The sequence below is a fragment of the Patagioenas fasciata genome, chromosome 11, assembly GCF_037038585.1.
Source record: "Patagioenas fasciata isolate bPatFas1 chromosome 11, bPatFas1.hap1, whole genome shotgun sequence".
Taxonomy (NCBI): Eukaryota; Metazoa; Chordata; class Aves; order Columbiformes; family Columbidae; genus Patagioenas; species Patagioenas fasciata.
Window position 1 is genome coordinate 17,890,856 of NC_092530.1, and position 26,230 is coordinate 17,917,085.

At 38.8% G+C, this 26,230-nt stretch overlaps 1 protein-coding gene and 1 long non-coding RNA gene across 4 annotated transcripts in view; one reads left to right on the forward strand and one right to left on the reverse strand.

Annotated features, from left to right (window-relative positions):
• On the reverse strand, positions 1-26,192 carry RADX (RPA1 related single stranded DNA binding protein, X-linked). Of its 2 annotated transcripts, XM_071813490.1 has the most exons (16): positions 25,339-26,192; positions 23,908-24,050; positions 21,690-21,882; positions 19,299-19,407; positions 19,057-19,148; positions 18,844-18,966; positions 17,585-17,692; positions 15,060-15,227; positions 14,330-14,490; positions 13,638-13,846; positions 12,750-12,818; positions 7,353-7,432; positions 6,668-6,682; positions 5,355-5,648; positions 3,900-4,082; positions 1-3,011 (listed from the first exon to the last, which is right to left on the reverse strand). In XM_071813490.1, the coding sequence occupies exons 1-16, from the start codon at positions 25,877-25,879 to the stop codon at positions 2,866-2,868; spliced, it is 2,634 nt and encodes an 877-aa protein (XP_071669591.1). In that variant the 5' UTR covers positions 25,880-26,192; the 3' UTR covers positions 1-2,865. The 2 variants fall into 2 exon arrangements, with proteins under 2 accessions (XP_071669591.1, XP_065702427.1); XM_065846355.2 differs by lacking the exon at positions 6,668-6,682 and having other exon boundaries at positions 25,339-26,191.
• LOC139828847 (uncharacterized) overlaps positions 25,621-26,230 on the forward strand; it is a 9,228-nt gene continuing 8,618 nt past the window's right edge. For both annotated transcript variants that reach the window (XR_011740888.1, XR_011740889.1), the window contains exon 1: positions 25,621-25,865. This is a non-coding gene — a long non-coding RNA (uncharacterized lncRNA). The remainder of the gene's footprint in view (positions 25,866-26,230) is intronic.

Sequence of the window (26,230 nt, forward strand, 5' to 3'; positions counted from 1 at the left end):
TTTCACATATATTAATTCTTTTATTTATATTCTCCATTTTTGAGTGTTCCACTAATTCTATATCACATTAATTCAAAACTGATCTTACCTCTAAGATCTATGAGTTAGCAAGTTTTATACACTCAAAAGTACCATTAGCTACATACAGTTTACCTTCCCTGGTTTTCTTTGAAATTAATGCTAGAGACATAAGAAACATGCAAATGTAAGAGTTTAGAGTACAGTTCTTCGGCTGCATATGAATTCTATAGTTATGGAATGTGCTTTGTGAGTATTCTGCCCTCAGCAGTGGCATTACACAGCAGCAAGAAAGATTATTCCTATTACATTTTGCAGGAGTAAAGATTCTGTTTAACATGGCAAAAACACCTTTTGACAGACTCAGGATCAACAATACTTTGGTTTTATAAATGTGTCAACAAACACCAAGTGAAACAAAACAGTACATAATTTCTTTGCAGAGAGGACCTTGGTCCCTGTGCTACAGTCTACTATAGGCATTGAATATTCTTCAGCTATATACAAACAGCCAGTGCTTCCAACATTGGCACTTCATTCTGCCAGAATAAATCCCCTTCCTTCCCAGCTTTTGCCATGAAAAACTTCAAACAATACTTCTATAAAATAAAATTGTATCTTTTAAAGCCTCAAGAGCATATTATACATATTCCACTACATTCTGATATCCCTTTTAGAGTTAGGAAGTCCTAACATGGAGGATGAAATCATTAATGCTACACGTTTAAAGCGCAGTGAGCCGTGCAATGCGAGCAACAGCCTTTGCTGCATTTCTATTGCATGGGAAGGAGGGAGTGGCTTGAACAACTGAGTAGCGTGGCTCTGTGACAGTGTTAGCCACATTAGTACTTGTGTACAAAGATAATTACTTTAAAAATTGCTTCTAGAAATAATGGTTTCGTTAAAATTAGACTTCAACCTGAAGTATACCTAAATAAAAACTCCTGGCTGACACAGTCAGCATGGCTCAGTTTGGTACAGGAAGTGCTGGTGCTGATCTTTCTCACTCTAGAGCAATGGCCTCTCATCTTCACAACCCCATAAGAAACAAAATCATACAAATAACACATTGCAGGCAACACTGTGCTTCACAGTCTGGTATGTTTCTATTTGCCCTCTGTGGCAAGGTTATATAGGGTACTCTGAAGGGCATGGGTTGACAAACATTGCTCTAGAACTAACACTGTAAGATCCGAACAAAATATAAACATACAATACATAGTCACATTTAATTAACTTCCAGTCACTGTGCAATTTAAATTAAACTTTTCTCATTAATACTTTTTTAAACTGTAAACCACACTAGAGAGAGAGAATAATTTTTTCAGCTTCTTCAGAATGTTACGGCTCTTACTTTTTAGCTGAAGCTGCCTATAAACTTGTATTATAATATAGATAGTTATGTTTCTCCTTCAATTACCATTAACTGAAGTTAGGATACAGAACTGAAGACAAAGTCCACTTTCCCCAGGGCAGATGACTGAGCTACTAGTTGAAAGAGATACTCCCAACTACCAAAAGGCTGCTAAAATGTGCCTAGAAGTTTTCCACAAAATAATAAATCTGTTCTATAAATTTACTCTGTGGGCTTTGGTCAATAACGGTACAATTTAATTGGCAAGTCTCCGTAATGCAATTGTTTCTTTTCAAAGAATTGAAATGAGACCAGCATTTCACATGGACAAGCTGACAAACAGCAACGTGTTTCAGCTCCTGCGTGAGAGTAACTCCTAAGGACACAGTTGTATAAATGATCTGAGGCCAGTGTTTGACATGGGGGGAAAAAGTGAGACTTGGTTGTGAACTCATCAGGAGTCAGCTGCTACTTACAGCATACACGTAAAAAGCTGACAATTTTATAGAGCCTCTTGCTCTTGTGGAAGTAGCAACTTCTCACAGCTGCTGAGCTCCTTTGTGTACTCAGAATATAGCTATTACTAAAAAGAAAGAGGATAGTAGTGATCAACAGAAAAAATAATATGGGTGTGACAAACTGTGTATCGAGCCATGCTAAACACTCCAAGACAGATTTTCTTTTGCAAAGCTAGAAGAAAGTTCCACAAAAGTTTTTTCTTTCTTTTTTTTTTTTTAAATAGAATATTTTTTTAATTAATAAATAAAATATGCTAAAAAACATTGGGTGCTTACTACCCAATGCTGTATGTACAAATGCAGACATACAAAAACAGAGCAGTTGACTTTGATTGGATAAAAAGAACTGAAAGAACTGAAAGTGGCTTCTTGGACCACTGAGTCCAGTTCCTGGTACTGAAGGCACTAAGGTGTTTCATCCCTTTCCCAAACACAGTAAGCTTCAAGCCTGAAGAGCAGTTAGGCTGCCCCTAGCAGCTCCCACAAAAGATCAATACAGAACATAACAGCTCTAATCCTAAAACTTACTCTGATTTCCAGCCTAAATTTACACCACAGCCAGTTAATTCTTTTGCAAACATTGACTGTAATATAGGGAAAGCCTGCCTCTCTTCTCAGGTCACACCCCGATTTATGTATTTCCTGTGTATGCACACGCACAGGCAGAGAAAGAGAGATGACAATCATACTCCTGGGTATCCTACCAAAGACAAGCTCACTGTATTGTCTGTTCAACCACCTGGAACATAAGTGACCAAGACATTGTGCAATCTGTTGCAAGACTGCTGAAAAATAAAGGCAACAATCATCCTCCTCAGTTACATGGATAACAATTCCAATTGCTTTAAGAATCATAATTTTATGTTTCTGTCTGCTAGTTCTAGAAAAGTGCAGTATGTAGAGGGTGTATTCAAGTTACAACAATTTTATTCCCCTCCTCCTCAACAACATAAATTTGAAAAATAAGTTATTAAATTACACTGGATCCAGCACCCCAGGTTCCACTGTCTTGTAGATTTTGCTGAGAAAGACTTCCACCTTATCATCACCCAAGCGACAGATGTCCAAGATGCAGACAACATGTTTGCCATCTAGATCCATCGCTGCTTCTACAATTTCATCTAGAAGTTTAGAAAAGGTGTTTTAGTATACAAACGATAAAAAGGTACACTGAATTGACATTGTTTTCCCTGCAGAAATGTGTATATGTTCAACATTCTTTCAGTGAAAAACCTCCCTCTAACTATTAAATGCTGGCCTACTGGGATTTTTTTTTTTTTGGTTGAATTTACTAGTAAATTCAATCACTACAAATGACAGCATCAGAACTCAGATATGGAAAAGCTGAAATATGCATAACTTAATGATTAGTGATTCTCAGATTTCATAGTATTATTCAAGGAAACTGAAGATGTTTTTAAATAAAATCAGGTCTATCTATATAAACACGCAAGAAAACACAATGCTTATATAGCACTTTGTAGTATGAAACACGTTAACAGTGTTCACCGTATTTGTTGCGAGGTGTCAATAATTAGAAGCATAATCTGAAGGACAATAATTCAATAGCAGGCAAATACTTCGGTTTATAGGCACTGTAGATTGCATTACAGCAGCTGTTCAAAGGGACACCAGTGAAATGGACTGACTGACATTCCACTCTATTTCAAAGCAAATCAAGCCAAATATTCACATGCTGAGACACATACTTCGATGTCAGTATAATTTTGCATCAACAAATAACTGCAAATACTATCTAGGTCATTTAGGAGTTTGTGATTGAGATATTAAAACACTCTATTCAGAGTACGAGAACAGCTCCAGTAAAAACTGCCTTGACAGTTCCATGTTACATCTGTTTACTAAAGGTGGTCACACAGAATTCACACCTCTCTCACTGAGAAGGTGAACAATGCCTGAGCTATAATAGAGATTTCTAGAGAGGATTAGCTCTTGCATTGACAGATCAACCCAGATAAGTGAGTAACATGAGTGAAAGCCAGTCTCACTTGAAAGTGGAAACATGTCACGAAGCCTTCCATTGCTAGTGGTCTTCTGCTGACATGCAGAGATGCAACTCATACAAGACAATAACGTATCATTTTGAATGTCTTCTAGTTGAAATAAGTGGGGATCTTCAGGACAAAACAGTGGAAGAAATGCAACATCTATTGCCACATCGTGGTTTATACCTGTTGAAGAAATAATATTTACGTTAGCAGAAAACTTCATCTTCAGCCCACCAGCAACTCCATGCAGCATTTCTTCTTCTTTTTAAAAATCAAACTATTGCAAGCTGAACACTGATTCTTATTTACTTGCTCTTTGTCCATTAATTAGTAACTGACGTCTACAAATACATTTCTCTCTATATGTATTTATACATAAGAACATTCAAATTGATACGATGTTATAACACACTATGATTTAAGGCTAACAATGCTGTTAGGTCAAAATATTAAACCAACATTGGAAGCCATTTCACACTCCTTTTTACCTTTATCGCTGCTACAAGGGCAGTGAATTTCATTTTTACAACAGCATGTGGTGCACAAATTGTGCTACCTTCGTCTTGAATATTATAAGTCCCAGGACTTTAACAACTGGAAATATTCAAACACCTTCTCAGCAAATCTTCCTTGTAAATTACAGGAACTTAACATGAGCATCATTAAGCTAGGCTATTCCCTTCTCCTTTTAATGGGAAAACAAAATCAAACAGATTAATATCCCACAGTAACGCAGTAATGCTAGCAAACAGATACACATCAACTTGCATATTTATATTTTAACAAATAAGTGTCAATCAACTGATACTTTGTGCTAATCAGAAGCAGCAGAGAGCAGCTGATGGGTATGGTTGCAATATAGTCCTTAATTTTCTAGCATGGAAAAAAGGCACTTTAGGAGCAACAGTACTCAAAACACCAACTCAATGAGAACAAAGCTCAAAAGAAGCATTTATAGTTGTCCTCTTCCCTTTAAGAACACTAACTGTTTCTGATGAATACCTCTTTGGCAGGAAAGTCAACTGACAATCAAGTGCAACTGAATAATTTACCTGATTTTGTCAGACTGGTTGAACTAGTCAAGAGAACCTACCTCTAACTATAATAATTAATAGCTTAAGGACTACAGACATTCTCCAAATGCTACACATAAAACTACACACAAAAGTGCAACTATATGAAAAGTGATACTAGAAACAAGATATTCAGTCATGTCATTTAAAGTATTTTTAATGAGAATTACAGCATTCCGGTAAAAATTATCCTAAATCATGACTTTAACAAATATTTAAAATGTCAATAATTTTTTAAATTTCAAGAAATACTCAGAACCAACTCACTAATTTAGAGAAATAATTCAGTTTCCGATGAACCTTCAAGTCATTCTCAAGTTAACGCCGATCTTACACTGCCCTTGCTTAACCTGTTTCAGAAGCCGAGCTGCCAAATACTTACCCAGAACTGTCACTTCATAATACCCAAGGCCACTGGCACTTCTAAACTCACTGATGTTTTTATCTGTTCTGGTTTCATTTGGCTGGTGCACTGCTGCATGAAGGTTGTACTGTTGCATAAGTAAGTCTTTGTGCACATAATCAAATTTACGCGGGATGCTTTCTGGAAAAATTGAGCCGTGATGCAAATAATTCATTAACTTGTCTTTCACTTGTGCCCACAGGTCACTCTGCCATGAATCACAAGTTCTTCCAGTTTCTTCAGTTTCAGGTATATCACTCATTCCTTCTTGGTCTATTATAAGCACAGAAAATATTTGGTTTATTATTTATATTAGAACGGTAGCACTTCTCTACTAGATGAGAAATATTTTCATTAGAACATTTCAGCTATGAAGACATGGCAGAATGTTCAAAACATACAACACAATGAATTAAACTAGAGTTGGAACATGAGCAAACTGGTAACCTCAGAGGCGAGACTTGCAGTAAAATGACTTATTTCACCATACGAAGAGCATCATCGTGGCCTGGTTTTGGAGAGCACGTAACTCGTTTAATGAACAGCCAGAAGCCATGAAAACAAGTTTAAAATGGGTACAAGTGAAGGTGAACTCTTCCAGCCCTTGCACAATAACTATATGCTTACATTGAGGACTACATTACACTTAAAATTTCTTGCTATACAGTCAATGACAGCTCTATTCTTCTTTCCTAATGCATGTCACTTAAGGACTGTTAATTGTAAAAGCTTATATAACCATTACTTCCAATTAAAATATCAGTGTTCGTGACATTTTAATTTGAGTTTCTACATATATCTGTATTTTAGATGTACATATCTAAAGAAAAGTGTCCAAATGTAAGTATCTAATGCAAGATTTCTTTACTACTGAAGCATTTCACATCCTCTTCTTTTTTAAAGCAACCTTTTAAATCAACTCATTGCAACCACATACATTCATTCATGTTATGAAATCTACATGATATTCCAGCAGTTCTAGAGAGAGTAACAGCATAGCACAAACACACACTACAGCTACCAGAAATTCCTGTAAAGATAATTTCAAATAAGAACAATCAATTTGATTTCGTGTTTTTAAAAGCAACAAAAAAATTTCACCAAAGACTAATTATCAAACTTGCTTATGGATATGTTTTCTTACATTTGAAGAACAGATCTCCACATAGTACCTGAGACTACTCTTTCTCTGGTAAAAAATTTCACTTTAAACAGAAGTAAATTGGCAGATCTTAATTTTGGCACAGATGTTAAGTAGTAGGCAAACTTTTAGATAAAATTACATGACTCACAGTGTATCCAGTCAGCTTGGAAAAGAAGAAAACATGTAAAAATATTTGAATCAAATAAAAACCAGATCAAGCTGCACATAATGATAACCAACAAATTAGACTTCTTCCTTCATCCAAAAATACTAACGGCACGAAACATGAGTTTATTTTTCAATTGCAGAGGAACCAATAAAAAAAATTAATAATATTAACTGAGAGAAATCCCTAAACAAAACATCATACTTATGACTGGCTTCTAAGTTTCATTGATTTCCTCTCACATCTTGTATTTGTCTTTTTATTCAGGTACTCACATTGCTTTGAGAGTACCTTCCTGGATAGGGACAATTTTATCACTTGCAGATCACTATAGCAAGAAAGCCACCAACAGAAAAGTCTTATCCTACCCAGTGCTTCTGAGGTACAAAGCTAACTTAAAACTAGTACAAACCAACACAGAGAACATATTCCCCACCCTGGGAAACAGCCCAACACTGTCCTTCCAGCCATCCTTTAGCACACAAGGGACAAGACTGAGCAGTACATTAACCACACGCTGACCACAGCAGCTTCCCAGAGGCTGATGCAGCCAGATGAATGGAAGAGCTGTCTTGAAAACATGGGTCTTTGTTGTATATTTTGGACCTGAAGACAAGAAGCAGGCTTAAACCTCTCAAGGTTAATGTAACAACTATTTGCAACATACCTGTGTGGTGCTGTACACTGTCTGATATGGCCTGTCCATTTTTATCTTGTGCAAAATCTTCCTGCTGAAATTCGTTCAAGCTATAAAAAGAAAGTTATTGTATATATATATTTAAAACTTATTTAACCTCAAACACGATGCAGCAAAGCTTCAAACCTTGACAGATTTCTAGTGATAAATGATACAAGCTCAAATGAGAGAGCACTACGACATGGTTTCATGTCGTGAGACTGATAAAATAGCAGCTTTACATAATGAGACCTACAAGGCTCAGTAAATCAGTTCTAAAGAGTTTGGCACAAGTGCTGTATTGCTTTGCTTTATGAACTAGAAAAGTATTTCACACTCAAAATCCAGTGTGTGTTGCCCTCTACTGGGCACCTACTGGAAATAGCACATGTGACACTAAAAGCTGAACAGCACAGGTGGCCAACAGGTTTAGGACTTGATTTTACAAAGCGGTCGCACAGCACGCTGCTGCACATCCACATCAGCACCCTGCAGCACTCAAAAACAAAGCATGAGTGGAGCCGCATCATCACTCCAGAATTCAAAACGATAGAGAAATTCCAAATATGTATTTTCTTTTGCCATACTAGCTTGTTGTAACCATCAGGTCAACCAAGGAAACTAGATACTAGTTATAATTTCATTTTTGGCCACGAGATTTTGAATTAATGGTAAGCAACTATTCTCTAACAATTTCTAATGAATTACCTAGGATATTATACTGGAGAAAAATGTTACAGATACTCTGCAACCACAACATGGTAAAATAAGCCCTCAGGTCCATTTATTTCTTATTTGCTCTATTCTTCTTACTATAAAACACACCATGATGTCTGGATAAACTTATGAAAAAGACTATCTCAATTATCTTCCATCACAAACAACTGAGACATAGGCAAGACTTTGTGAAGGCACCACTAAAAATCCAGACTACCAAAGTAGCTACTAATAAAATATTCTACCTGCAAATACACACAGACAATATACAGACAGTGAAAAAGGAATCAAAGATGAACATGCTGTTTAGTGGGACATCCTGTATTTCAGTCATAAAGATTTACAGGTTTCTTTGCTATTTTTCTCATTTCATACTAGCATGTATCTTGAAAATTTCATGTCAATGTTTCATAACAAATTGAAAATATCTAAAAATCTACTGAAAAGCTAAAAGGAACTACATTGTGGTTTTGGGGAATGAAAGTACATTTTATGAAACGCAATATCATCGTGGTATGGGCTGAGTACTGGAGCGACCTTCTTGTGATCTTTGACTCTGGGCACAAACAAATCGTCACTTCAGCAGCACAAACTGTGCAACAGGTTTCAGCCACCTAAATTTGTAAACATAAAAAGCTGCCATATAAAGAACTTGAAAACAGGATGACCCTACTTGTTTTCCACCACTCACTCCAGCTTCTGAGCAGAGTTGTGTTGAAAATATTGGTAAATGAAAACCTGTATGTGTTTCTTTGTGACTTTGTAGTCCTAAGTATTTTTCAATTTTTGAGGTCCTGGGCAAACTCAGAAAGATACATGCAAGATGTCAGATCCAAGTTTATGCAGTAGTATTTTTATGTTTTCTGATGAAACGTAGCAGGAAAGTTTGTCTCTTTCTAAAATGGTAATTAACTAACTACATTGTGCTTCCTATGGCATTATTTCTAGATACACGAATGCTTCCGTGAAAACAGTGTCTTACAAAGAATTAATTCCCTTTAAAAGAACCATCATGGAAAGTAATTACTGTGTATGCGTAACAATAAATTAAACATTTACATGCCAGCTATATCAATACACTGTCATGTCATTAGAAGAAGTATTTTAAGTAGTCTAATAAAAAATTAATGCCTACAAAACCAATTCTCACTTTTGAGACTTGGACTTCTTCACAAGAGACAAAAATCTCGCACAGTGTCAGGAAAGGATGGGTCACAAATCAATGTGTCAAGTTCAATACATGCCAACTTCCCTCTTCATTAAACAGAGGATTAAACCAAGTCATACTGCTGACAAGTTGATATTTCAGTAATGGTTTCTTTCTCTTTTAAAACTGTCTAGTTTTGGAGGTGAATAGGCTCTGATTTAGACGTAGCAGAACCTCTGAAATATATGAAAATGACTTGCCATGACTTGCCTCCACTTCTTTCACAGAACCGCAGCTGGGATGATTTCTCCTACCTGCCCAACACGTTATTCCTACAGGACGGCTTTGTGCTGGCTGTGTGCACACGGGTTCAGAAATTAAACCTACTCCTCTACACACACAGTTCATATGCTGCTTTGCCAGCCAGTGTGTCTGCAAGCCACCCGATACAACCCAAATCCTTTTATTTACTGCAATACCCTGTGGTTGTTGCACACCAAAACACCCACACTCCTATTTTGCCTGTGCCAGCTTTATAAGAAGTTGTGCCACGCCAAACTTGCTATTGCCAGCCTGCATTCTGCAGCCTCCCCTTTTCACAGGTGTCCACTGGCAAAATAGCCTTTAATCGGTATTTCCAGACGCATTGGCATTCACATTTTCCGTCATTCTACTTTAAAGTATTGTCAACAAAAATAACATTAAGCAAAATAGAAGACAGATGAATACTTTTGGAAAATATTGGGAAAATAAGCATGTCTTGTGCTTCACACCTAAGTCCTGGGACTAAATGCAATAAAAAGACTTAACAAAGAAAATGTTTGTAACTTGCAGCTATGCCCAAATGATGCAAGGAATTTAAGGGTCTCAAAACAACAAAACACCCCACTCCCTGATATAACTGGCAAAAGCCTTATCTTCTAGACAGGTTTGAAATCAACTTAACTGTCATGACACCATTATGGTATATGCATCTACCCTGGTAAGGAACAGAGAAACCAACCAGCCTTCTACAATAATTTGACAAGCCTACACAAACTGATTGTTGATGTCTACCAACTTCTCCCTGAAAAAAAATCTGATTTATGTGAAAAAGGGATCTAAAGAAAAAGTCAAATTCTTAGAAACTTCCAGTCATGCAAACCTCAAGCTGAATTTCCCTGTGTTATAGAATCCCCATCCCTTAGTTCTCATCAGAGGGGAGGGAAAAAGGAGAAAAGGGTCTAAGGTACACAAACATTTAGAAGTGAAACTGCAAGGACAGAAGCATACAAACAAGCTACTTTCAAGCAGTGCAGGGCGTGAGCGTGTAGTGCACCAGCAACTCCATGGTAACTGCAGTGCTAAACTTACAATGTTTAAAATTCTAAGAAAACTAGTGGGTTTTTTTCACTTCCACATAAAAATAAGCCTTTCTGAAACTCCTGACCTTTCACCATTCACAATAAACTATCAATTACACTAATCTGGGGTATATTAAATGCTTAGATGTACATGTTGAATCTCTCTATTAGCAAGGAAAGAAATATCAACAATATTAATCAGTTTCCTCTTACCTTGTTCTTTCTGAAAACCTTTATAACCAGATAAATAAGTTACCTCAGAAATGTAGGAACTAAGGCTGTCAATAAAGACCCTTAAAATAAGCTTTTACTGTTTAAAAGCAAAAAAACTTCAAAAATGCAACATGCTAAAAAACTGCACAAAATACTTGACGTAAAATAATCAAAGCTAGAATATATACTTCAAAATATACCTGTGCTGCTGTTATTTCACCAACGTATTAAAACATGTCAGTGAGATCTGACATCCTGCTACTTTTAAGCGACAGAACAGGAAACAACGCAATTTTAAGGTATGTCAGGCTAACTTTCTATTTCTCTTCTGCAATTTGGAGAATTCAGCACAACATCATAGTTAATTACAAAAATGCACAAGTTACCTTTTAATTATATAGAGTGAAACAGCTTTCCATAATCCAACACAGACTTTCTCCTCCTTTAGTTGGGGTTCTAGCACTAATGGCATAGAGTGGACACACAGGTAGCAAGGACAGTAGCAGATTGAGAAAAGCAGAGAACAAAGTGAACATGCCTTAACTTTTTGCTTTCACTTTTAAGAAATGGGGAGAAAACATTCGTCCCACCCTCCACCCCCCCAAGAAAAAATGGAACATTTCTCAGCAAGCAAAAGAAAATAGGATTCCTCGCATTCTGAAAATCTCCTGATTTTCCTATGGATTTGTGTCACAAGTCTTGCAAACACCTGCACCACCTGCAGAGATGTGACCTCAAAGCCAGGTGTCACGCTTTTAATGAATGGGCTGCAGAGCCAGGCAACCCTTTCCCTAGAAAATGCTCCGTCTACCAAGAAAACCAGAGGAAACTAGAGATATGTGGGCTCAAAGAGCCTCATTTATCCCACAGAAAAAACTTTTCAAAATTAGCTTCCAATAAATGTTTTTCAAGAAAATAGGCACACTTGTAGGGCAGTAATACTGGTAGAATGGGCAACAACTTACAGTGAACTCTGTCATTAGTATTATTGCTATATCCTGGGCACCACCGTTCTTTGTTTTGAGGGGAGGCAAGAGGTGCTAAAAGTAAACCAAGGCAGCAACTGAGGGGCATACCTACTCACAACACAAGCCCAAATCACCACTGCCAAAAATCCCAAACATCTGAAGTTACTGACACCAAAGTATTCAAACATTCAAGTTATCTGAGCTGTGTTTGGAACGAGTGACAAGAATTTATGGCCCTTAAACAAAACACATGAATGAAATGAGCTTTTTACCATAGACTAGCAAATAACAACACTCATTCAGTTTTCTTAATAATTTCCCATTTGTAGTTATTTCATTAGGTTCCAGACTTATCAGCAATCTAGATTTGAAATTGCTAACTGAGTTTTTTAAAAAAATATCCTTCTCTGGATCTAAACCAAGTTCAGTAAAGACTGAGTGTAAGGTAGTGGTAGGAGCCAAGTGACTTCTCAGGGACAACTATACTTACACATCTGTAGCACCAAGGATCATGTATAGCTTAACCAGCGCTGGCGAAGCCATTAATGCTGTTACATTGTTCACTCTGGTTGCTCATCAAGCATTCCCTTCCCCGCCTACCTTTGACTTTCCTACTTGAACTGTTAGCTCTATGAAACAAAGACTACATATATTACTCTGCTTACCATGATGGACCCCTGTTACAATGTATTCCCTAGGTAGCACTAATAACAATGCAAAAATATGTAAATATATGTGTGTATACATATGTATGTACGTATATATAAAATAAATGCAAAAATGCTTAATAACACATTCAAGGTTATGTTACAGAATAAAATAATCCAATATATTTGAACTAGAATCAGTGCAGAGGAAGAGAATAGAAAATACTGAACTCTACACTGATCCATTCTTTCATTTCACCTCCATACAAATTCTTGACCTGTAAAAGTTTCACTTCAAATATCTTCGTTTTATCATTGAAATTATTCAACATAATACGCTTCACATAACTCACCCAAGTTTTCTTCTTGCAGACCGTGTGAAATAGCGGTAAGATGATACAGGAACAACAGACGTACTTGCCCTTAAAGCAGGAAATTCACCATTATTTTACAGTATTTGGTTAAATGGAAATACACAAAGCAAAGAACATGTGTGTTTTTCTTGAAGCAGAATGAACCTAAGACACTCAAATCTTGGAATTTTCCTTATGGAACAGAAATCCACTAACAAGTTTGCTGTAATGCTGCCAAGACAGAACTTCTATTCACCACGGTTTCCTTAGTCTTGAATTTTCATTCAATCTGAATTTTATTTAATCTCATTTTCCCTCAAGATATTCTGAATACCCACACTCTTCCCACATTATGACTTCTGGATGTGAAAAGTCAAGAAGAAAAATGTACACTTTACACCAAGAGAAATCCACTAAAAAAAAAAAAAAAGTGACTGGTTAGATTTTTGCAGCATGTCAATATATACATCAGGCTTTTAATACTAAGTACACTAGTACTAGTACACTAGATTTTGCAGACACATTGCAACAAAAGGCATTATTATACAAGCAAATATTTCACTATTCAACCTAATACGGTTGTATCAGCCAAATTGTTTTCTCTTTACTTACTACTTTTATTTCAAATCTCTGAGATTAACAAAGTCACATAAGTATTAATCAGAAGAGAGCATTGCAAATCAGACACCTGCTTTAATCAATCCTTCATTAGCCTGAACAGTATAATTGTCATCACCTGGTGCTAGGAAACATACCTAACAACCTTTTACATATTAAATTTAACAAGCTTTTAAAGCTTTCTTACATCTTTTATATGGCCTGAGTTCTAAACTAATTTCCATGACCATTCTTTAAGAGATTCACAACATATTTATAAAAAGAGCTTACTGCTCTGCATCTGTATTTAATCTGCGTGGTATCTTTCTCTTGACTGAACTTCTTTTTGCTTGAGGAGCTTGGTGTTGATGTTGTTCCCTGGGCGCACAATGTGACCCAAGAGAAGACTTGACTTCTTTATTTTGAAGGCTGGCGGCTTTTTCCTGGTGAACACAGTCTTTGGACATAGAAGAACTTTCAGGACACTGAGAAGTATCTTTCTGCAACAACAGTTAATTGTTTAAGCATTTCAAAGCGCTTAAAGCTATTGCTTCCAACCTGCAAATTTTAAAGTGACTTTTAAAGGAAAAGAACCATTTATTCTACTTTCTGCAAATCATGTTATATCTAGCAGAAATTATCTTCTAATCATACTAGTAAGACAAATTCTCTCTAGAAAGTGGCAATGAGTATGTCGCAGTAGTTGCTTCGCTCACATTCTAGTTAACACTACATTATGTAATCAAATTAGTAACTTTCAAACAGTTATGTAGTTTTACGGAGGACTCTCGTAACGCTTTCAGACAAGCACTGAATCGATGCTTTTCAAAAAGTTCTAAATTATGACTTTCAAAATTTTTGCTCTCAACCTAGGAAACGAAGTTTATCAAGTACCTAGGTTCTGAACTCAAATGCAAAATTCTCCATTCTAATTATGATCATTGTTGTTTAAGTGCTATAGCATTGGTTCTCAGATACTGCACCTGAACAGGTTCCAGTCCTGAGGCTTCTTCAGCTGCATTGCTACAGCTGATGTATCTTATAGCACTGATTATTCCTTGAACAGCAATGCGTTTGTGCTCTCTGTAGTGCAAGTCTTCAATTTCTTTCCCTGTTTCACCTATGGTTTTCAAAACCAATTCAACTGCAAAAAAGAAATTTCCATAGATGAGTTATAAAGAAATACAACATCAAAATATCTGAATGCAAGACTCAAAAGAAAAGATATTTTTGTTACTAAATATTAAATTGATTTAAAATCAAATTTGGAAGAATTGAAATATTTTTGTTCTTCACATCACATGGAAAAAAATTTAAACCATAATCAATAAACCTTTTTAGCATCTTTTAGCATGCATTATCAGACATCACAATATCTGTTTCAAGTGAAATTGCTAATTCACTGTCACAAGACAACATAACTATCTTTAATTCTGGTTTAGCACAATATTCACACTAAAACTTCCGGGCAGTTCTGTAGTTCATGTAAAGTGCTACAGTTCTGCAGCTAATGGTGCCATGACACTTCCTGTAGACTGAGGATTTCACCTATGCTACATTTAGCCATGAAAAGGAATTTTTCTTAAATGACATTACAAATTTGTGTAATAACTCATAGTAATTGTCTTGCATTTTATCTGACACTTTAAATGCTTGGAGTAAGACTGAACTGAAAAAGGCTACAAATCTTGAAGACATTTGACAGTTTGATACCTTTATTGTTTTTACAATATTTCAAAAAGTTATTTGGAGGTCGTGGAAGAGGATAATAGCCACCAATGACAGTTTTCTTCATTTGATCAGCTTCACTTTGTGTTTTAGTCCATTGAATGAAGTTTTTCACTTTGGTATCCTTGGTGTACGGCTGGCCCTTGTGCCACCCTTTTAAAACAAAAATAATCAGATGTCAAAACCAGAGCTGGTTATCGTCATCCATTCTCATCTTGAAACTATACTGAACACTACATAAAAAAAACTACTTAAGAAAAACTGGACTAGACAATACAAAAGGCATCCTTCCACTAGTCAATAGTGTTATATGAAATGGCTATCTTGAATTCCTTGACCAACACTTGCATTTGACACAGAAAGTTACATAAATGCTAAGTAATAGAAAGAAATAAAACAAGTAACAAAAATGCTACTAGAATACTTTCTCATGGGAGCATACAAAACAATAAACTGATCAGAAATTGGCTTATTAGCAGGAAAGAGCAGATAAATCATCTTCATAGGGTTCAGCAAGATTGCTACTGACAGGTAATTGGCAAGGTATGTATTCATTGTTGGGTGGTTTAAAACCAAGATATGGACTAAATACCAGTTTTGACAAATAAATTGTAATCTGACCAGGTCTACGTCTAAACTGTGAACTGAAAGATCTCAGCCTGATATCTTAGCAACACTGAAGAAATAAGCTGGATAAACACAGGAAAGAGACACCTATTGCATCTTGTACTCCCTTGCAATTAGGCCAGAGTGTCACTTGCCTGCAATGTTGCTATAATCTGCCTTCTGATTCAAGAGTAAATAAACTACCAACAGCTGTGCCAGGTCCTGTTTGTGACACGCGTAGTGGTGCTATCTAGTGTACAGTGCCACAGGACCAGAAAGAGTATTGTAACTGCAGATCGGAGTATTCAAACTAGACCAAACAAGACTAGAAGAAATCACAGTATCACAGTATGTTTGGGATTGGAAGGGACCTCAAAAGATCATCTAGTCCAATCCCCCTGCTGGAGCAGGAACGCCTAGGTGAGGTCACACAGGAAGGTGTCCAGGCGGGCTTTGAATGTCTCCAGGGAAGGAGACTCCACAACCTCCCTGGGTAGCCTGTTCCAGTGCTCTGTTACCCTCACTGAGAAGAAGTTCTTTCTCAAATTTAAGTGGAACCTCTTGTGTTCCAGCTTGATCCCATTGCCCCTTGTCCTATCATTGTTTGCCACTGAGAAGAGCCTGACTCCATCCTCGTGGCACTCATCCTTTATATATTTATAAACATTAATAAGGTCACCCCTCAGTCTCCTCTTCTCCAAACTAAAGAGCCCCAGCTCCCTCAGCCTTTCTTCATAAGGGAGATGCTCCACTCCCTTAATCATCTTTGTTGCCCTACGCTGGACCCTCTCCAGCAGTTCCCTGTCCTTCTTGAACTGAGGGGCCCAGAACTGGACACAATATTCCAGATGGGGTCTCACCAGGGCGGAGTAGAGGGGAAGGAGGACCTCTCTCGATCTACTGACCACCCCCCTTGTAATACACCCAAGGATGCCATTAGCCTTCCTGGCCACAAGGGCACAGTGCTGGCTCATGGTCATCCTGTTGTCCACCAGGACCCCCAGGTCCCTTTCCCCTACACTGCTCTCTAATAGGTCATGCCCCAACCTATACTGGAACTTGGGATTGTTCCTGCCCAGATGCAGGACTCTACACTTTCCCTTGTTAAATTCCATCAGGTTATCCCCTGCCCAACTCTCCAGCCTGTCCAGGTCCCGCTGGATGCCGGCACAGCCTTCTGGCGTGTCAGCCACTCCTCCCAGCTTAGTGTCATCAGCAAACTTGCCAATAGTACACTCAATTCCCTCGTCTAAATCATTAATGAATATATTGAATAATATTGGCCCCAGTACTGACCCCTGAGGCACTCCACTAGATACTGGCCTCCAACTGGACTCCGCACCATTGACCACCACTCTCTGGCTTCTCTCTTTAAGCCAGTTTGCAACCCACCTCACTACTCTATTGTCTAGACCACACCTCCTCAATTTAGCTGTGAGGATGCTGTGAGAGACTGTGTCAAAGGCTTTACTGAAGTCAGCCCAGCACTATGGCCCTTCCCACATGATAAGCCCTGGACATCGGGAAAGATGAAACATAATAGCTCTCCAAATATTTGGTGGAAAAGGGTACCTAAAATACATTTATGGCAACTATAAGTTGTTTTTAAGGAAGTGGTAATCTGTATTGCTACACTACCAAAAGATTAAAACAGTCTGAATGAATTAGTAAACATATGACTTAACATAATAATAATCAGGTTCTTTTCATAAGATACACCCCTAAATGCCTCACAAAAATGCAATTTGTCTCTCTCTTTTTGCAGTGGTATTTCATTATTAATTCAAAGTAATTTCTGACAAGGAAACTAATACCATGCAATGATTATTTCATTGCAAAATAAAAATACAATTTCCAGAGAAATAAGATGAGAACTACGTAAAACTAAAACTAGTTTAAGTTACCTGTAATGAATATTTGACTTTCGTTGGAAGTCGTAAGGTAAATTGTGCTGGAAGGATTCCCAGTAAGGTCCCGTACCACTCTCATCTGTGTACACACCAAATATGTCACTGGAGAAAAAAAAACTCTTCAGTTTTTTTCCTGATATTTCATTGATTTTATAATGTCAAGACTGACACATACTGGATTAATTTTATTAAATGCTCTAAACAAGACATTTTAGTTCTTAACCTACAAATGCTTCGGCATGCATTGAGCCTCCATTATAAATTACAATCTGGAGATGTAATTAAATTTTCAGTTTAATAACTGTAAGGAAATTTCAGCATATATATTAGGACTAAAGCATGAGATACTTCATCAGGAAGGATATCAATGAAGCCACATTAGATGGTTGTGTTTCTTACGGATAAAAAGCATAAAATTACAGACAGCACAAGAAATCATGACGTGTCTCTGCAAAACTTCTAAACAGAGTACAAAGTCACTCTTTTGTTAATGTCTCAGTTAAACACTGGAATGTCATTCTCTGCCAGTCCCCCAGAACACTCAAAATGAATGCAGCCATAATCTTAACAGGGTTGTGCAGCTGGTCCTGCATCATATGACAAAAAAACTGCAGGTGACACCAACCAGTGTTAATGGAAGACTGAGTGCTTGGAGGGGAAGAGAGAGAAGGCAAGAATATATAAAGCTCTTTTAAAATCCTTAATTAAGGATTCCCCAGTTTGAAATTTCTAATTTTTAGCTCACATGCAATAACTAACACAACTGGGTGATGAATGCTGTTTGGCAAAAAAATGTTAATTCAAATAACAAAGCTTTTCTATTTTCACCTCTCCCTTCCTCCAATTCTCTTCAATTATTCTCATCTATTAAAAAAATCCCAAACTTATTTACGGAACAAAAGGAGTGACAGATTTGACCAGCTGCCTTCTTTATTTGCCTCTGATGCAAGAGATGTTGCTCCAGGTGCTTAATGTAAGTTTCTGTTTGAAATTAATGAGGTTAAATGAGCCCCAGGCCCAGTTGCCCAGCTATTTGCTTAGACCAACTGGCAGATTGCAATATGATATGGGGTTGAAATACATAAACTAATTATTTTTGGTTTTAAATTTTAATTTCTGATCAGCTATTTTCTGTTTGAAGAGATAAACCATGGCAATTTTTAATTCAGTGGCAATTATACTCAGAATTTGAAATTAGCAACCAACTAGAAAAATACTATAATTATTAATAAGCATTAGAAAGAGATGAATACTTGGGTGAATACGCTCAAACACATCTGGCTGAGAAGTTGCAAATAATTCCAGTACGAATGGTTGGTCTGATGTCCCATCAATGGCATGTGCCCAACGATAGAGCCAAAAGTCTTCCCCATGTTCTATATAAAAAAAAGTTAGGAAAAATGGATTAGTATTTATTCAGAAAGTTAAAAATGGATACATTTTGAAAGCCATATCTATAGAAAAACCTCTCTTTCTTGTTCGTTCAGCTCTTCCCACAAATGTCACAAGACCAATAACATCACAGGAATGATTGTTTGGTAAGTCATCCAGTTCTGACCTAAAACCAAAACAGAAAAAAAATGTAGGTATTTCTTAATAACAAAACAAAGCTTTCTCAGAAACTTTTCAAAAAACACCATTTCCAATTAATACTCAGTTTAATGTAAATTTAAGTTCTAGCTCAAAACCCAACAAAATTCTATTTTACCTTGTGATAAACCGATATTTAACTTCAGGTAACCCCCACTCTGGCTTAACCATTTCTTCTGGAATGATACTTATTTTAGTTGGAGGGTGTCGAACATTAAGGCTGATTTCTGACAAAGTAAAAAAAAAAAAAAAGTCAGTAACATTTAAGGCATGAATACAAATTAAAAGACAAAATCAAACCAAACAAACTTAAAAAAAAAATGATAAAAAAAACAGGGTAAAGTCTCTTAAATGAAACATTCCAACTTTGTCTCACTGCTTGTGAAATTATTAATCAATTCCTCTGATTTTATGTTCCCATCAAAGTAAAGTAATTCAAAGTACAGTATTCAACAATGCAGTTCTATAATCTGAGCAATGTTAAACTTTCCAATTCCGTACATGAGCCAGCTAGTCCAATCCAGCCACCTATTTTAAAAACCAGAAACAGAAACTAATACCACAATACTGAATAGATGTGAAGTACTTCTTATGCTAGTTTCATTCTCAAATGTCGCCATGATCTAAAATTGACTTGCAGAAAACAAAAGATAAAATTAGCAAATGAGAACTTCCACATCTGATAGCAGTTCAGGTAGTTGTTAACGGGATAGAAATACGCCATGGTGGAAAACAAAAGGTCTTCTCGTATTTATCCTATAGCACCTGAAAAATTTAATGTATCAAGCAGACTGTTTAAATGCTGAATAGCAAAGTTGGTGGAGAACTGGGGTAAGTGTGGGATTCTGCAGCCAGATAAAAAATAGAGGAGGAATGACTTCAGCATCTAGAATACACAAGGTGGTACTTGTGTTGTTTCTCTCATAACAAGACTTGACTTGTGGCTGTGAAAAAGACAGATTCTGATGAAGTTTCTACAAGATGCTTGGGTTTGGGCAAGGAATTATTCAAATAATGCACCCAGAAAAGTAATAAAATAGGTACAAATTATATATAAAACCATTTGTATAATCACATCTGTCCTCTCACCCTAGCAGTGCAAAATGAGGAAGGTGTTATACTTGAAATCAGACCCTCTACTTAAAAACTTTCTTTTGGCTGCTGCTTTCTAGAAACGTATTTTGAAGACAATTGTGGCTTTGCATATGGTGTTTTAGGACAGTAACTCAGAGAAAATTCCTGAAAACAAAACTTTCCCATGCATCAAAACTATTTATCAATTGCTTCATCATTTTGAGATGGAAGTCATATACTCAACTCAGGACTATACCCTGGGATGATTCAGAACCTAAGGTGAGTCCGGGCTACTTGAAACAGCAGTTTTCATCAGTACCACATAAATTCAGTGATCTGTGAAATGCAACATTGCCCAGCACTGGCATTCAAGGTGTTGGTACTATTTAAGCTCTAAAACCTGCAGTTACAAACAGAAGCAAGCAACACAGAACTTGCTTCACATAGATCTAGGAATAAGCCAGAAGCACACTATCTTGCAAGAACTCTTAATTTGGAAAGCCCTTTCCCTTGTGGCCCTGTTAACCCTCCAGGCACATTTTACAGCATTTACAGGTGAATGGTTGTAAGGAAGCACTGGAAAGCTGGGATTTGATGGAATTACAAATTGGAAATAGATGATGAAAAAAGTAATTGTTATTTAAGCAATTCAGTGTAATCAATTGCTTTAACTAGCTAGCTGAAGAACTTCCAGAGCACTCATTGCACATGTTTAAAATTAATGTCGGCTGTCATTTTGTTCTGAGTGTAAGAGCAGAAAAGGGGAAAGAACTCATGTTCAGAGAAGTAGGAGAGAAAAAAATATTGACCCAACGCAGTTTGAAAAGGCTATTAGTGTTATATTGTGGCACTTGTATTTCTTTAGCATAGCTCCTTTGAGTATCTGTCATACTTAACAACTGCAAGTAAGAAAATACTTTATCCTAGCCAAGGAATATTCTTCACATATTCACTCCCCTGGTGCTCTGTTTCAGCACAGACAGCAGTCATCAAAGCAACTTTTTATTCAGTGGAGATTTGTCGATACTCTGGGCCTTGACCATATATGCTAAAGTCAGATCAGGTGACGACGTGCTTCAATGTCCTGGATGAAGGTGTGAGCAGTGCACAAATAATATTTATATTATTAATGAGGAAGTAGGTTAAAATTCAGTACCAGAGGCCTGTCTTTATGATCCCAATACTTGAAATCAGGCATTATATTTTTTAATTTATTTATTTTAAAATAAAGGTGGCTATAGAGTTTGTAAACATGATCTAAATATAAACAGGGAACAATAAAAAGTTAGATGCTAAGACACCTTTCAGAGCTAATATTTAAGGATATATGCCTCATCAATTAGTCTCAGCAATGGATCACTTTCAATTTTATTTCTATGAAGAGCTACCTTTTTACAGCGACATTGAATCAGAACAGGTTTCTGCAATACTTAACCAATTGTAGCAAATCTCTTCATCTGTGAATCCCCTGGGGTTGGCTGTGTTTTAAATGGGTAACTGGTTTTGATAGTGTACTGTTCAAGAAGAAGTACCGTGCCAACCTTCATGCTGTTATACCATTCAGGACATAACGAGTTCCACAAAACCATTGACATCATGCCTGAAGCATCAGCAACTTCGAAGTAAGCCTGAAGAAAAAAATCAGACAAAATACATTCATCTTTTATTTATCATTATTCTGATATGTACTTATTTTGGTTAATGCATCAGCTACTTAACTCATGAACAATTTCCATGATGATTACAAAAGGTTACAGAGTATGTTCCAAAACTTGTAGTAAATACTAGAGTTGAAGAAATTCCTAATTTCCACAAAAGAATTCTTCCACAACCACCCCAACCCAAACTCTTTTCTTTCCAGTGCTCAGTAATGGTAGGTCACGCCAGTTTCGATCTATGGTTTTTAGAGGAGGTTGGGGAAACACTGTATACAAGAAACAATATTGAAAAGATTCTTCTTTATCAGAGAGAATTCTGTATTTAGAATAAAATTTCAAAATATCCATGAAGAAAATAAATGTATTTTGGAAGTCGAGATGTTACAGGACCATGTGTTAAAAATTTTTGATCAAAACATGATACAAGTCTGATTTTCAAGAAAAAAAAAAAAGCAGAAAACAATCTGCATTGCAATCCACTGTCTTTTCATTGAAGTTTTTCCTCACAAAGATTTCTACCCATTTTTTTTTAAACTGGGTGAACTTTAAATCCAAAACTGAGCAGACCACTGAGCAGTAAAAAAGTTTAAACAGTATTATAATGGTCTTAAATGGTTGCAATCTACTGAAAAAAATCATCATCTCTAGCAAAATGCTTCATTTTATCCATTAATCTGTCAGCCTCAAACAATCATCTGCTTTTGCTCGTATTACCATGCACTCTCTTCATGTTCAAATTCTCAAACATATCTAACACCTTATGTGTTTTTCCCCCTTGCTGCTTCTAAAATCCTCTTTTCCTTATTCCAAGTTCAATACAGAGATTATACAAATCAACATTTGTTAGTCCATTCTCACATTCATGAACCATGCATCCTTGTAAGTAAACCATTATATCATAGCATCTTTTGTTATCCCATTGGCTTTTATTCAGTAACAGTCATTCAACACACAACACCATAAAAAGAAGGAATGCATGAAGCAAAAAGCATGTAAAAACCTGTCTTTTGACCTCTTGAACTAAATCAGCTCTGGGCACAGGGTCAAGGTTTTTCTCTGTTTCTCAACTCTGCCACCCCAGTGAGTCAGCCAGAGATGGGCAAGAGCCTGGGAGGAGACACAGCCAAGATAACTGACCTGAGGTGACCAAGGGGATAGTCCGTGCCATGTAACACCATGCTCGGACATAAAACAGGCTGCTGCTCTTCAAAGCACTCACTGTTCAGAAACTGGCTGGGCATGGATCTGCTGCTGCAGAGGTGGTCAGCAATCGCCTTTGCATCACTTGTCTTCCCGCCCCGCCCCCCCCCCCTTTTTTTTTTCTTCTTTCCCCCACCATTGACTTTTCCCCTTCACCTCATTAAGCTGTCTTTATCTCAGTCCATGTGTTTTTCTTTGCTATTGCCCTTCCAATTCTCTCCCTCACCCTGCTGGAGGCAGCTGTGGGGAGCAAGTGACCAGCTAGTGAGTGCTTAGTTGCTGGCTGAGACCAACCCACCACACCTCCTGTCTCCATTTTCAAGAAACTCTACACAAAAATATCACAAGTAAAACACATTAGGAAAATCATTAAGAATTTTACAGTGAAACAATCTATCTGGAAGTCCTCAGGTGAGAGAATTAGGGGATAGAAACTGTTAAAATTTGGTTGCACTTTTTTTTTTTTCCACAGGACAGACTAACTCCAACTTCCAAAGCACAGAGACCAGAAACATTTTGGCTGCTAAGCTACTAAAAACTTCAACTATCTGGGTTTTTTTCTTCTCAAAAAGCTCAACTGAACTAAACTGAAGAACTTCCAAAGTTTGTACATACCATCACTAAATTCACCATTTCCTACTGTGAAGGGCTTAGCATTTTTATAAAGGTTGCAGTTTTAATATAAAGTAGCTACAACATAAATCCTAACTATGTGCTTACTGTATGGACTAATGATTTCCAAATATCCTACAGCTATTTGTTCAAGCATTAACCTATGTATTTATCCCTCTTTACCTGATAAGGCATATCCACTTTTTTCTCTGGTTTCCCGTAGTACCTTAGTCTAGATTTGTGCAGGACTCTCACAAGAAGTGGATTGAAGTGAACTCTGCTTCTCCAGGTCATTTCCAGCTGACCAAGAGAAGTCAGCTTGGAGACTAAGGTTAAAGAACAACAAAACAAAACAGAGCATTCGTGATTGAACATTTACATTTTCAGGAGAGATGAGGATTATATGTGTATTTTCTTAATGTTTTTAACGTTGACAAAGGCTCATTTGCTGATACCATTTACCATGAAATCCTGTTCCGAGCTATCTACACACAGAATAGTTTTGATATTTAATTTAAAATGACACAGACGTGGTGTCAGATGAGCAAAAGAGCTACTACAAAAGACACTGGTGTTAGCCTACAAGGGTATCACACTTGTGCAGAAGTCTTGCTCATACCTCCCTCCTCACCAGACTTTGCAGACCAGCCTGAGCCCCTCAGCACTGACTGCACCATGGGCGGCAGCTTCCAGGTGCGTGTCACCACCCAGTCCCGCAGCCTAACAGAGAAACTACTACTGGAATAGACATTTTTGACACCTTAGAAGACTGGATGCAAGCACCACAGCTACATATTTTCAGTCAATATCTCATAAAGTTTAAAAACTCATAGAATCATAGCATCATTTCAGCTGGAAGAGACCCTCAGGATCGAGTCCAACCGTGACCTAACCTAACTCTAGCACTAAACCACGTCCCTAAGAACCTCGTCTAAACGCCTTTTAAACCCCTCCAGGGATGATGACTCTGCCACTGCCCTGGGCAGCCTGTTCCAGTGCCTGACAACCCTTTCTGTGAAGATTTTTTTTCAACAATATCCAATCTGAACCTCGCCCGGCACAACTCCTCTCAAAGTAACATAAACAAGCAAGCTGTGATACTTATGGCATGTTCACATTGGTGTCCAACACAACCAGAGGGTCAATCCTGAGCAGAGCCTGGCCCAGCTGCACCAGCAACGCAACCAACTGTGCCTGCTCATCTCTGTGGGCGCCTTTGGACAGCTTCAGCAGCGCAGGCCTCCCCGGGGCTGCCTCTGGGCCGACATCCACCTCCAGAATCACAGGATCACAGAATGTCAGGGATTGGAAGGGACCTTGAAAGATCATCCAGCCCAATAACCCCAGCAGAGCAGGAACACTTAGATGAGGTTACACAGGAAGGTGTCCAGGTGGGTTTGAACGTCTCCAGAGAAGAAGACTCCACAACCTCCCTGTTCCAGTGCTCTGTTACCCTCACTGAGAAGAAGTTTCTTCCCATATTTAAGTGGAACCTCCTGTATTCCAGTTTGTATCCACTGCCCCTCGTCCTACCACTGGTTGTCACCGAGAAGAGCCTGGCTCCATCCTCCTGACACTCCATCCCCTTCCTCTCCAGCCACCTCCTGTCCTTACCGTCGACGTTCACCTGCGCCTGGGGCTTGTCCGCCACCCACACGTCTCCGTAGGGATCCTCGTTGTTCCATAGCGGCAGGTAGTGGTTCTTCTCCCCGCGGAGGGGCGGCGGGCGGCGGCGGGGCGGGGCGGCGGTGAGGCCGCTGCCCCCCACCGTCTCCAGCTCCTCCAGGCACAGGAACCCGTAGTTGAGCCGCTTCTCATCGTACAGGTACGAGCAGCGCCTGAGGCGCAGGCGCGCGCCGGCGCGCAGGTGCGCGCGGTGGACTAGGCCGTTGAGGCGCGGCGCCAGGAAGCAGCGCTCCTGCCGCGCGCCGTCCGCCAGCGTCACGTCGTACCAGTACTGCGGGGCGGCGGGGGCCTGGGCCAGGTACCGCTCCACCGCCACCACCGTGAGCGGCGGCGGCTCCGCGGGGGCCAGGCTCAGCTGGGAGGAGCCCCGCACTTCCTCAAAGACCCTCTGGAGCCAGGAGACACCGCCGCCGCTCGCCGGCGCCCCCCGCCTCTCCTCGGCGCCGCGTTCCGGGGTAGGGTCCTGCATGACAGCTTCCTCTCAGCCCCTCCCCCCGCGCCGTCCGGGGCGAACGCCGGGGACCGGGCCGCCGCTGGGGCGGGGGAGGGCGGTGGGAGACGGCGGCCGCGGCCTCCTGCTGTCACAGGCTGAGCCAGGACGCCGCCACGGCGCGCGCGGGGGCGGAGCTGGTGCGCGCGCGCGCCGCTTTCCATTCAAAGCTGCCAACGGTCGCGGAGGGGGAGGGGTGGAGCCGGTGGAACCGTTGCCGGGGCGGCGCGGAAGACGCTTGACAGGAAGGCGGCGGCAGCGGGGAGAGCCCGCCGGGGGCGGGCGTGTGAAGGAGGAAGCGGTGGAAGGAGCAGGCGCGGGGCCGCCGGT